The sequence below is a fragment of the Scyliorhinus canicula genome, chromosome 12, assembly GCF_902713615.1.
Source record: "Scyliorhinus canicula chromosome 12, sScyCan1.1, whole genome shotgun sequence".
Taxonomy (NCBI): Eukaryota; Metazoa; Chordata; class Chondrichthyes; order Carcharhiniformes; family Scyliorhinidae; genus Scyliorhinus; species Scyliorhinus canicula.
Genome location: NC_052157.1, coordinates 31,875,454 through 31,889,334, shown reverse-complemented (window position 1 = coordinate 31,889,334; position 13,881 = coordinate 31,875,454). Strand labels below are relative to the sequence as shown.

Sequence of the window (13,881 nt, the reverse complement as noted above, 5' to 3'; positions counted from 1 at the left end):
GAAAAAACGGAGGAGAGCGGCCTGCTGCTCCTCCGCCCATTTCTTCCACTCCTCCGGTGCACCGCCGGCCGCCATTTTGATTTTCTTCCCCCGCTTTTTTTGGGGAGCTGCTGCCGTTTTTCTTGCCGCTCCACTCCGGGTACCGACCATAAAATCGGTCTAGTTCTCCTCAGGGGACCTTCCCCCACCGGGATTCGTTTTTTCAGCGCCGTTGGGGCCCTCCAATTGGCCCAAAAACACCTTTGTTGCAGGAGCTTCCAAATGTGCGGCTTAGCTAGTCATAGCCGCAACCGGAAGCAAGTAGCAATTGATTTGACTACATCAGTTAACATATCAATGAGCAAGATTTTAGAAAGGACAACCAATGACTGGAAGAAAAACATGATAACAATAGCTACTCATCCTACGATTTTCATTGTTCACTCGCAACCAGGGACAGACATTCAATGGTAGTACTATAGGGGGAAGCGTGAAGTCAGGTACTCGTGTCCCATCCCGCTCTCCGTTGAACTCCATTGTAACCAGCTTCATTTTGTCAATACCTGCACTTCAAGCATGTACAAACTAGAACAGGACCATGGAGGGGATTTTATTTTATTAGAAAGGATATTCTGACAGTATTTTCAGAACAAGACTTTTTCTTTAAAACAGCATTGTAAACAGATACATTGAGAAAAATACAATAATTTGTATCAAATCTAATTACATCTACATTCCAGAATCTTTTAATGCAATGGAGACAATTTAGTATTTCTGAAATTCCAAACTGCAGTACATATTGATTTGTCACACTGATTCAGACTCCTCTGCCTCATTTACTAAAGTGCTCACTGACCTTCATTTCAGTAACCCAACATGTACCAAATCAACTCAAATTACTCAACAGATAAAAAGTTTCATTTTTTTTTATAAAAGGGAAATAAATGTTTTCGTCAAATAAGAGGAGTTCATTAAATAAACTCCACCTGGAATCTAATCTTTCAATCAAGTATTTGGCAGGTTTTAAACAATTTGGCATCACTCCAGTGTAAAAACTTGACAATGCACCTTGTAGTAGTTTCAGCACATACCTATAATAAAGTTAAACAACTTTTTAAAAAAAAGGAAACCTAATGCACTACTTTTGTGCCTACGCAGGTTTTGCTCCAATCACAAGAACCAGGAATTAGCGCTGAAACCATAAATAATGAATCCGACACCAAGTGAGAAGGTTGGATTTTAAGAAGAAGCCCCAATGTTTTAAAAGGATATAGGGGGGGGGGGAGAAAGAGAGAGAGAGAGAGAGAGAGAGAGAGAGACAGAGAGAGAGAGAGACAGAGAGAGAGAGAGAGAGAGAGAAAGAAGAGAAGAGAGAGACTATGATGTACCATAAAGATCCACGTGAAATGTGGGCTATATAAGCAAAGATTGTGCTCTGGGCGTTTGATTGAATTTTGGCTGTTAATTCTTACCACTGTGGGGTCCATATTGTACTCATTAATTTTATGAAGTGCAATGGCCAAAGATGACTTATCTGTCACTCATATTCGCGAGATCTTGCACCAGCCCATAATAAAACTACTGCTGGCACTCAGTCTGCCCTGACTTCCTGTTGAAACAGAAGGGTACATAGAATAATTCACAAAGGCATAAGCAACCTCCTGCATCTTTCTTTTAGGCGGTTGGTAAATAAGTCATCAGTCTATTTTGTTCTCATTATACCAAAATATTAGTTTTGAGATGGGGGGGGGGGGGTTTGGTAGAGAGAGAGAGAGAGAGAAAACAGCATGCATTTTGGTTTAAGAAAGAAAAAAGGTGTTGAGCTCAATTATCAACCAAGATGTTTCCCCACAGGTCAATTTAGCAAGCACATTTGCTTTTGTCCGGGTCATTTGCATTTAGGTGTTCGGTGGAGTTGTGGCCATTGGATCTTACAACACCATCAGGTATCCAAGATTTGTCCACGCACCGCTCCATGCGCTTCATGATGAGCTCCAGCAGAGTTTCCACCGCCTTGTTCACGTTGGATGCAGTTGCTGCACTTGTTTCAAAGTAAGGTAACCTGTGAAGAAAGCAGGCCATCAACTAGATACAAATGAAAAGACACAAACTACAACATACTGAAGTGCAGGACAGCAATTAAATGCAAATATTGTGATACTAAACACTTTGGACATTTTAATAAAACCAACCACATCTGCTATCCTGCAAAACCCATTTAAGCTTTAATGTTGCTTAATTGCGTCAGATCATCAATTCATCCGTGCGCTACCATCATTTTGAAGGATATTAAACTCTGCTCAAGGTAGGGCAGCAAGACGGCGCGATGGTTAGCACCGCTGCCTCAAGGCACTGAGGACCTGGGTTCGATCTGACATTCACCTACAATCTTACCCCAACTGCTCACCTCTATCTGCTCAAGTAGAAGCGGTTACTACATCAATTGCCATACATGGTGTAAAATATATTTGATCTTCAAAATGTGCTTTCTTAGCTCTCAAAAGAGAAAGACAGCACAAGTGGGCAATAACCCTGGGGTACAGAGTACCCTCCTTCACATTGCCTATTCCACAAGCAAGCGGCAAGAGTATCCAAGCTACATACCGACTCACTGATTGTTCACCACGTTTTCCAGCTGAAGGTTATTCTGAAATCAAGTGCTGCCTATGGTGAAGCATTGATTACTTTTGGTCTGCTGTACTCCTGTATCTGCCCTATATTTTTCAGACGTGAAATTATCTTGTCTACAAAGTAAATCTATTCATTTTCGTCTGAGAATACAGTCCAGCAAAGGCAATTCAACCTCTGAACGAGCAACAGACGAATACAGTGGACAGATGTGCAGTATGTTACATAGTGGGTAACTGCTCAGAGACACTTGGTACTTGCGAGTACACTTGGGAGTGTACTCGCACAAGGAGCTCACATGCACAGGTACAAGCAATTAGAATAGCATATTGCCTTTTATTGCAAGAAGTCTTGAGTAAGGAAGAAGTGTAGTACTTTGGTAGGGCATCACGATGGCGCAGTGGTTAGCACTGCTGCCTCACAGCACAGGGGTCCCAGGTTCGACCACGGCCCGGGATCACTGTCCGTGTTGAGTTTGCACATTCTTCCCGTGTCTGCGTGGATCTCACTCCCACAACCCAAAAGATGTGCAGGATGGGTGGATCGGCTATGCTAAATTGCACCTTAGTTGGGAAAAAAAAAATTGTGTACTCTAAATTTCTTTAAAACAAAATAGGCCTTTGCTGAAATCACACAATTGTTACAGCGCAAAAAGAGGCCATTTAGCCCACTGTATCTGCACCAGCTCTCCAAATGAGTATCGTGGTTTAGTGCCATTCCCCCTTTGTTTCTTTTGCAAATCACTTTAAATCTGTGCCCTCTCATTCTCGGGCAACACGGTAGCACAGTGGTTAGCACAGTTACTTCACAGCTCCAGGGTCCCAAGTTCGATTCCTGGCTTGGGTCACTGTCTGTGCGGAGTCTGCACGTCCTTCCCGTATCTGCATGGGTTTCCTCCGGGTGCTCCAGTTTCCTCCCAGTCCAAAGATGTGCAGGGCCATGTTAAATTGCCCTGAGCTAAAGTGGGATTACTGGTTTACTGGGATAGGGTGGAGGCTGGGCTCGAGTGTGGCGCTCTTTCCGAGAACCGGTGCAGGCCCGATGGGCTGAATGGCCTCCTTCTGCACTGTAAATTCTATGATCCATTTTCGAAAGGGAACAGTTTCTCCCCATCTACTCTGTCCAGCTCTGACCACATTTGGTGTACTGTATGATCTCCATGGTCTCAAAACTCTATGGAAGGATATATTTGCTTTGGAGACATTACACTGAACGTTCACTAGATGGGTTCCTGGGAGAAGAGGGTTGTCCTCGAGAAGAGCTCGTCCTACGAGGAGAGGCTGAGTAAATTGGGCCCCTACTCTTCAGTTTAAAAGAATGAGAGGTGATCTCATTGGAAATAAGGGATTCTGAAGAAGTTTGACAGGTTAGACATAGGAGAACTGGGAAACATCAGGGCCAGACTCAGGACAAAAAGAGTTGATCATCTGGGATTGAGGAGAGATTCTGTCACTCAAGAAGGTTGTGAACCTTTACAATTTGCTGCCCCAGAGGGTTGTGGATGCTGAGTATTTTCCAAGGCCATGTTAGACAGATTCTTGATCTCTCAGATAATAAAGGGGTATGGGTCGCAAGTGGAATATGGAGTAGAGGCAGACGGCCATCCGTGATCGTACTGAATTGTGGAGCAAGTTTAAGGGGCTGGTTGGACTACCCCTGCTCCTATTGTCTTCTTAAAAAGGCTGATTATTAATCCTAAAGCATGGTATGTCACCCCACCGCATGAAACTCTGTCCATATAAGATCCTTTATACAGTGAACATGAGCAACTGTGTTGAGGGACACCACAGTTTTAGCCATTTTAATAACCGTGACGACAAAGAACTGAATTTTCCAGTCTGTAAATCACTTCCAATTGTCTGGGTCGCTTGCTTGGGTAAATCAGAGGCGGCTTGCAGTAGTTCACACTCCATTGAACATGTGACCTTTGGCAATGGGCTTAATTGCCTTCTTAGCAACCAAACTTTCATGCATGCACGAATATATTTCACTAATGCACCATATTGATCGACACAATGTGATCTCAAACGAGCAATGAAAAGACATTGAACCTTTTCAACTACAGAACACATGCATAAGATACAACTCGGAAGTCCCAAAATAATTCACAATACCATGCATTTTCAATTGAAAGAAATCAGTATGAGATATTCAATCAGGAAATAATCATTAACCCTTTTACTGATTCAGTGCCAAACCCATCTTACTCCCCAGAAGTGAAGCAGTTTTAAATACCTCGTTCCTTTACCTAGAGGGAAGTAATCTAGTCTTTTATGCTGCTTTTTTTTTTAATAAAAAAATAATGTGGAGTGAAGACTCTAGAGAGCAGAAATTTCAGAAAGAGGAGATTTTGAAGACCACACCTCATTATAGATACTGCAGCTCTGACACTGTAATTTTATACAAATCATACACTGGATACCCAAGTAGTACAATGCAATGCAATCTAATTCCTCTGCCTCCTAAGAGATTGCAGCTTGCTGTAATTGTTCAAATAACAGAATTTCTTTTAAATTCTGTGACAAGTAATATTTGGATGAACATGGTGCGATTGATCATAGGCTTCGCTTCCATTGTTCATTTCATTCCTTTCCACTTTCTATCTACTCTTCCCTAATTCTTCATTAAAATTCACATAATTCCCACCTCCTACAAAAAGTGATTCAGTGAAACACACCAATTCTGCAACTACGCCTTTGACCGGTTGATGTGTGAAACCAGGCAAATCCTAGCAATCAATAGTTACCCATTAAGTGGAAAGAGGAGGGTCTGAACACAAGAGGCCTGTTTCCCTTCCAATTTATTCCTAATAGCAACACTTTTTTTTAGATCAATTACTTTCCCCATCAAAATTAGCAACCTACCTTCTATTGGTGTTTTGCTATTACAGTACCATCTTATGCTGGGCAAAGCAACTTAAAAAGCAAATACAATGCAGGACTGCGCACATAAAACCATGGAAGTGCTGGCAAAAGTCCCAATCCTCAAGTCAGGTCACTTTAATTATGTCTCATTAACCAAGAAAATGGACAAAACAAGAGATTGTAGTATTGGAGGCAGCTCAGTCCATGCATCGTTTCACAGACTCCCAAACTGCCTGTCTTATTTGCAGCTTTGTGGAGTCAGTGGACCATGAGTATATAAGCTGCTAAAGACTGCACCCCCTTTTTCGTTATTTGAAAAACCTCTTGTTACAGTTTTGTTTGCACTTCAGCCCCACCCCCCTGATGCACTGCCGCCTGGTGCGGAGAGGGGCAAGGAGGGAGGGGGGGCCTCCTCATGAACTTGCTCCTGGGCCAGGCCAAACTTGCGATAAACAGGTCGAGGCAGCGGCTGACGAAGCCTGACCAGACTGTCTGCCCCTCTACTGCAGCGACATTTGCGGCAGGGTTTCCCTGGAGAGGGAGCATGCTGTTTCCACGGGAACTGTTGAGGCCTTCCCTACCCGCTGGGCCCCGCAGGTGCCTTGTCTACCCTTTTAACCATATTTTATTTTGATGTTTTTAAGTTGTATTTGTGATTTGTTTAGGGCAGTGTCCCTTTAAGGGTCCATAGGGTGGATACGTGGGTTTGAGTAGGGTGATCATTGCTCGGCACAACATCAAGGGCTGAAGGGCCTGTTCTGTGCTGTACTGTTCTGTGTTCTATGTTCTAAATGAATGAATTTCTTCCTCTATATTTATGATGCATGATTAGTGGAATACAAGCGCCTAAAAGGTTTAGTTGAAGTTTGCGACGCGCTAAATTAGGATCTATACACAGTTGGAGGAGTTTCAACGGGCTAGATGTGCAAATCTAATTTCTGATGACAATTCTTGGACAATTTGAGGAACGAGGTTTTCAAATCTTCTAAACTCACTGGCAAGAATCTGTTCACAAAGAAATCGTCCAAATAAACAACTGGTGCAAAAATAAAACACTTATGGGTGGAATTTCATGGCCTTGGTTCCACCATTGCGCGGGAGACCATTCTCACAGTCACCAAGCCCAACCTTCCAATAAGTGAGGCATCCGCTTGTTCTCTACCAGGGCAAACTAATCAGAGCCTGGCTCAGGGCTCCTCAACCAATCAGGAAGGAGTTCTGTTTAAAGGGGCCACAGCATGATTTGGAAAAGCCCAACAACACTTGGCATGTGAAGACACCACCAGCTGAAGGATCCAAGGGGCTGCAGTGAGTTGATTGGACAGCCTGAATGGAAACAGCCATGGAAGCCAGCCATTGAAGCACCAAGGGGATCCAGAGACCTCCTCAGGAAATGGCAGACGAGTGGTTAACATTCCCTTGTTCCAATCCCCACAGTATGACTTACCCAGCATTCTCCTGCCCAGCTCTCCTCAAGATGACACCTTACAACTCCACTCATTCCTTCCCATGTAGGGACATCCTATCAGAGCTGTCAGCACTCACACAATGGCACACTGCCAATCCTCAGTCACCCTGCATGAATGGTGGCTTTTCCTCCTCTGCACCCAAGTCATTACAAGTATTCACACCTCCCTGCTTTCTCCATAAAGGACAAGGGAGCACACAATTTGGAGGGGCAGAGATGCAAGGGTAAGGGACGGCGAGTTGGTTGGTGGGCCTCAAGCAGCAGATACTCTGTGGGCCAATGGAAACATCTACCCATATGGTCCACTGTGGATGGAGTACTCATTCCTGGAAGCTGCAGGTGGCAAGCAATGGAGCCGAAGCCACCGGAGGCACAGACATGCCAAGACCTGCTTCTCTGCCGGTGGACCCTGTGTGGTGGAGTCTCACCTCCTTCCAGCTGGATCTTGGTGGTCATCCCATTTGCTCGGTGGAGGGGCATGTGGCTGAGGAGAAGGAAGCTGCTGCTGGTGTTGCTCTTGGAGCAGTCACCAGAGGTCTGGCTTCAGTTCTTGGCCCTCTGTAGAAGTGGTGATGGAGTTGTATAAGCTGCTCCTATGCCACACTAAAGGCTGGCAGCCCGGAAGTGCAGATCAAGGTAAACAAAAGAATTGCTTTGCAAGCAATTGGCACTCATCTGTCAAGCAATGAATGCACTCGCTGGGAGGAGATTTTTGCCTCTCGGATGTGCATGGCTGGGTCTTCGATCATGGCCTTTACCTCTTGTACCTCTTGTCCCTCTCAAGTGCTCTCACCTGCTCCAAGCTTCCAAATGACAGACACCACTTGGAACTCTGCATGGTTAGCAAATGAGGAAATCCATGCACAATCATTGGTTCCTGTAAGCACCTCAACTGGCTTCTTGCCCCAGTTACAGGGATAGTGCTCTGCATTTCTGGCACCATCACCTCCTACCCCAGTGAGGGACAGAAAGGAGTGGGGATCATGTAGGAAGTCTGACTCAGTCTGCAGTTTTCCAGCCCCCACACCCAAAACCCAGTTCCATCTTCTGTATGCATGAAATGTGGGCTAACTGATGTTACAGCCCACAAGATACAGCATGAAGAACACACCAGAATCAGCACTGATAAGTAGAGCATTATAAGTCTCAAGAGACCACAGATTTAATCTTTCGATTTCACAAGCTATTGATATTTCTGCTTGCACACTGATGCTGTCACAACAAGAAATCAGATTCCAAGTAAATTCATGGAAGCATAAGCAAAATAAAAGTCACTTAGAAATATCTCCAATACTAACGAAGCCATAACTTCAAGGTCAACCAGAACTAACGATCTACAGTGGAGAATGGAAGTTACTCATTCTGCTCTGTAAACTGTTCGTCCAACATGGGCATCATAATCGCGGTGATGGCATGGTGATAATGTCACTGGATGTATGACCAGGGTAATGTGCTTGGGACCTATGGGTTCAAAGCCCACCATGACAGCTGTGGAAGTTATATTCAATGAAAAAATCTGGAATTGAAAGCTAGTCTCAGTAGCGACCACAAAACCTTTGTTGATTGTCTTAAAAACCCATCTGGTTCACCAACGTCCTTTAGGGAAGGAAATCTGCCGTCCTTACCTGGTCTGGCCTACATGCGACCACAACAATCTAAAATGCTCTCCACAACATGCTTTTGAGAGAGTATACAAATCGTCCTGCTAATATGCAGTTTTACAATCAGTTCCTCGCTGATACCCCACTGCCCCATCGCTATCGTCTCCCCTCTCACATTAGAATCTTGTATCAGATTCTACACCCAGCCTCCTTCCCTTTCTGTGATTTCCTATTCTTTTTTTTAAATAAACAATTTTAATGAGGTATTTTTGGCATTTCAAACAGTATAAAACAACGTACAAAGAATAAACATAGTGCAATCACCGACTCCCCACTGACTCCCATCCCGCCAAGACCCGCCTAATTGACCCCCTATTCTACGCTACGCTAACCCCCACCCCCCCCATCTGCTGATGATTAATTCTCCGCAAAGAAGTCGATGAATGGTTGCCACCTCCGGGCAAATCCTAACAGTGACCCTCTCAAGGCGAACTCAATCTTCTCTAGGTCTAGAAAGCTCGCAATGTCAGTTAGCCAGGTTTCCAACTTGGGGGGCTTTGAGTCCCTCCAAGCTAATAGTATCCGTCTCCGGGCTACCAGAGAAGCAAAGGCCAAAACATCAGCCTCTTTCTCCTCATGGCCTCCCGGGTCCTCTGAAACTCCAACAATCGCCACCTCTGGACTCATTGCCACCCTTGTTTTCAATACTCTGGACATTTCGTCCGCAAACCCCTGCCAATATCCCCTAAGTTTTGGACACGCCCAGAACATGTGAACATGGTTGTGATTTCCTATTCTATACGATGCCACAACTCTGCACATGGGCAGTGCTTTCCTACATCTTTCAGTCAAATGCCCCTTTGTTTCGCGTTGTCAAATTTTGGTTTTCCTGGAGGGAAAATAAAAAAGGGAGCAGATATCAAAGAATGGAACACTCGGAAAATCACAGGAAAGAAAAATCCATCCATTGACAGCTTTTCCTGGACAATCAGGGTACCAAGTCCCCAAAATATATTGAATAAATCTCTCTTCATATTAATTTAAAGTTTAATTGAAAATGTAACTTTGCACCTTTCAGATCTTTCTAATCTTATGAAAATTAATTTTCAAACTTCACAGCAGGTTTCTCAACTTTCAGGAAACACTCAAATATGCCCCTTGATAATTGCAGTTGTAACATAGGAGACACCCACACACCCAGAGATCCCCCACCCACACACACATACACACCCCCCAGATCCCCCACCCACCCACACACACCCCCAGATCCCCCACCCACCCCCACACACTCCCAGATCCCCCACCCACCCACACACACCCCCAGATCCCCCACCTACCCACACACACCCCCCCAGATCCCCCACCTAACCCCACACACCCCCACCCACCCACACACACCCCCAGATCCATGCACACGCACCGCATATTTCCTCCGTACCAGCCGCTTCGCACCACAAAGAGATGCTCAGCTCAGGAGAATGTTTTTCAGGTTCTCAAGAGTTGGTGGTGCAAAAGTCCTTGTGCAAATTTTAAATGTAATAACTCTGGGCGTACACATTACTAAAGCGGGCGGGGGACAGGAAGAAACCACTTGAATTCATCAAAGGGGAAGTTGTTCAATATTTGGCCAGGAGACACGTCCAGCTGAGACACAGTAAGCTCCAAGGCACAAATGATCATGGGATGATTTTCACAACTAAATCTGGTCTGCTCCTCTGTTTCTGGATCATTGAGGTGCTCAAGGATTTGCCGTGAGTTTTTAACTGCCTGGTGCAAGAATCCTGAAAGTAGCCTCATTTGGCAATTCTGTGCTCTTTTCAAACTTTCCTGAGTTAAGTACAATAGGAACACAATAAGAACAAATAATTTATTTGCCACTTCCTCACGGTTATTTGTCAACCTTGCTCAGGCAGAACATATGGAAACAGAATATATTTCAAGACAAACAAGTTAGGTCTGAGGTCATGTTCAAAGGCCATGTTCAAGCCAGTCTAATCCTTATTTGAAGACCTTGAAATTGTTTTATTGTTAAATCCAATCATAACTAGTGCAATTAGACAGGGACACAGAGGTGTTATTCAATATTGTACGGCACCCTCACGCTGCAGCAAATTTTGTAATGTTAGATCACTTCAAAACTTCAAAAGAAAAAACACAAAAAGAAAAGAAAAAAAATCACAATGATTTCAGTTTCACCCAAAAGAAATTCTCTTTTAAAGTTCTTCAATTGTAGACCTTTTTATTGATCCAGAAAAATGGAACATTCAAGGAAACCAAGTACAAGGGGCGGGCTTCTCCGTAATCCGGCAGGCGAGCCGTACCGGCGCCAAAGAGTGGCCTGAACCACTCCAGCGTCGGGCCGTCCGGAAGGTGTGGAATCCTCCGAAGGGCCTCCGCCGACAAGCGCGAGTTGGCGCATGCGCAGGAGCACCAGCGTGTTCTGGTGTGATCCCAGTGCATGCGCAGGGGGGTTCTTCACTGCGGCAGCCATGACGGACCGATACACTGACCGGCATGGAGGGAAAGAGTGCCCCCACGGCACAGGCCTGCCTGCAGATCGGTGGGCCCCGATCACAGGCCAGGCCACCGTGGGGAACCCCCTCCCCCAGGCCACCGTGGAGAAAACCCCCCCCCCCCAGGCCACCGTGGGGAGCCCCCCCCAGGCCACCGTGGGGAACTCCCCCCCCCCCCCCCCCCCGGAGGAATCCGCAGGCCACCCGCAGAGCTAGGTCCCACCGGTAAGGACCTTGTTTGATTTAAGCAGGGGGCACCGCCTGGGTATAATCACCACCACGCCCAGGCCAATATGTAGTACACTGGTTAGAATCATGTCTTGCTCACAAAGGAAGTTGGTTGTTGGAGACCAATTATCCCAGCCCCAGAATATCACTACAGGAATTCCTCTACCCCACCATCTTCAGCTGCTTCAATGACCCTTCCCCCCCCATTATCATCGTTGGGGGGGGGGGGGGGAAAGAGCACTGCCAACGGCCCCCGACCGGTGCGATGCAATTCCCGCCCCTGATGATTGCACAATGTTCAGTAGCATTTGCGACCCCTCGGATACTACAGCAGTCCATGCAGCAAAGCCTGAATGACATACAAGACTGATGTGTGGCGCAAATGTTACCAGATGGGTTGTTACGACAATCAATAATAGTTTCATGGTCACCATTCTAGCTTTCAGTTCCAGATTAATTAATTAAATTCCAGATTTCAGTTCCAGATTAATTAATTGAATTTAACTTCTACAGCTGCTGTGCAGGCACTTATGTGCCAGACAATGACCATGTCCAACAAGAAAGAGTTTAACCATTCATGGAGTAGTAAGCACATTTCCTATTAGATATTTTCAAGCATTTGAATTTCCATTGTTAATGGGCATGGTTTTACTGACAAGCCCCCAACTAAAAATAAACTATTAGATTGGGGCATTGAGCTGTACCCATGTTGCTAGAATCGAGTTTGGTGACAAAAACTTCAAGGGTTAGATACAATGGGGTAAATGTTCTGGTCCTGCCCGCCACAGGAATTGCGGCGGACAGAGGGGGAAATTGACAGATCATTAAAAGCTCCATTGGTGTCCAAAGTGGTGGGGGTGAGGGTGGAGCCATGCCCGATAGTGGCGGTCTTCGGGGTTTCAGACCAGCCAGATCTATTCCTGGGGAGGAGGGCGGACGCCCTTGCCTTTGCCTCCCTGATCGCCCGCCGTAGAATCCTGTTTGGCTGGCGGTCAGCAGCACCGCCCAGAGCTGCAGACTGGCTGTCCGACCTCTCGGAATCTCTCCAAATGGAGAAAATCAAATTCGCCATCCGAGGGTCGGACGACGGCTTCCACAGAACGTGGGAGCCATTCATGCAACTGTTCCGGGACCTGTTTGTGGCCAACGTACAAGAGGAAGAATAGTCGGGTGGCCAAGAATCAGGGGAAAATGGACGGGAATCGGGGGAGGGTAGCCGGGGGGAGGGTTACGGGCTCGTTATGGGGGTTTGCTGGCAAGCCAAGGCCCAAAACCAAACTATAAATAAATGCCTATAAACATGTGCCTCGGCCATATTGGGGAATGTAAAATATGTATGCTGGCTAAAGGGGGCGGCCACAGTTGTTGTTATGAAGATGCTTACCTGTAAATATTCATGTTAAATTTTTGTGTTTTCTTTTTTTTTCTCTCTAATAATTTGTAATTTGTCATATATAAAATATGAAAACTCAATAAAAAACATTTATAAAAAAAAAGCTCCATTGGGAGCGGGTGGGAATTTCGGTCTCGAGGCAGGTGGGACTAGAAAACCCCGCCCAATGAGTGAGGCTTATTTCTGCTGACTAACTAACATTCATGCCATTGGTCACTAATCTAGACATTGTTCGGGCACACAAGATCATACAGTCCCCACATTTTTCTGCAACAACAGATGTTTTTTTTAAAAAGGCTTTGATATAATTGAGCATTTGAAAGAGGAGGCAGCACACTGGTTAGCACTGCTGCCTCAACACCAAGGACTCGGGTTCGATTCTGACCTTGCGTGTGGAGTTTGCACGTTCTCCTCGTGTCCGCGTGGGTTTCCTCCGGTTCTCCCCCTCCTCCCCGCCCCCGCCCCCCAGTCCAAAGATGTACAAGTCAGGTGGATTGGCCATGATAAATTGTCCCTTAGGGTGGGATTGCAGGACAGGGAATTGGGCCTAGGTAGAACATAGAACATAGAAAAAATACAGCACAGAACAGGCCCTTCGGCCCACGATGTTGTGCCGAACTTTTGTCCTAGATTAAGAACAAATTAATCTACACCCCATCATTCTACCGTAATCCATGTACCTATCCAATAGCCGCTTAAAGGTCCCTAATGTTTCCGAGGGTGGACTTTATACTTTAGGGTGGACCGAATGGCCTCTTTCTGCACTGAAGGAATTCTATGCTTCTTGGGAGTGTTCTTTTCCCTTCCTTCCCTCTCCAGTGGTACATCTTAACCATCCTCCTAATCCCCCAACAACAGTTCGTGCCATGATGAGACTGAAAGCCTTCAGCAACTTGTGACCACCCCCCCCTCCCTCCCTCTTCCTGTGGAAAAGTGCAGGGACTCTGCTTTTTGCCTGCCAAGTCATGGCTCAGCAGGTCTCATCAGTCCAGTGCAGTTCAACAACATGCAGAGGTTGAATAAACTCGGTTTGTTCTCACTGGAACGACAGAGGTTGAGGGGCGACATGATAGAGGTCCACAAAATTATACGGGGCATAGACAGAGTGGATAATCAGAGACTTGTTCCCAGGATAGATGGGTCAATTACTAGGGGGCATAGGTTTAAGGTACGAGGGGCAAGATTTAGAGGAGATGTACGAGGCAAT

At 45.7% G+C, this 13,881-nt stretch overlaps 1 protein-coding gene across 10 annotated transcripts in view; it reads right to left on the bottom strand.

The window, feature by feature from the left end:
- Positions 1-574: 574 nt before the first annotated feature.
- The window catches only part of rab27a (RAB27A, member RAS oncogene family), a 153,262-nt gene continuing 139,955 nt past the window's right edge, over positions 575-13,881 (bottom strand). For all 10 annotated transcript variants that reach the window (XM_038814111.1, XM_038814108.1, XM_038814113.1 and 7 more), the window contains one exon: positions 575-2,041. In XM_038814111.1, coding sequence (XP_038670039.1) covers positions 1,840-2,041 — 202 coding nt within the window. In that variant the 3' untranslated portion in view covers positions 575-1,839. The remainder of the gene's footprint in view (positions 2,042-13,881) is intronic.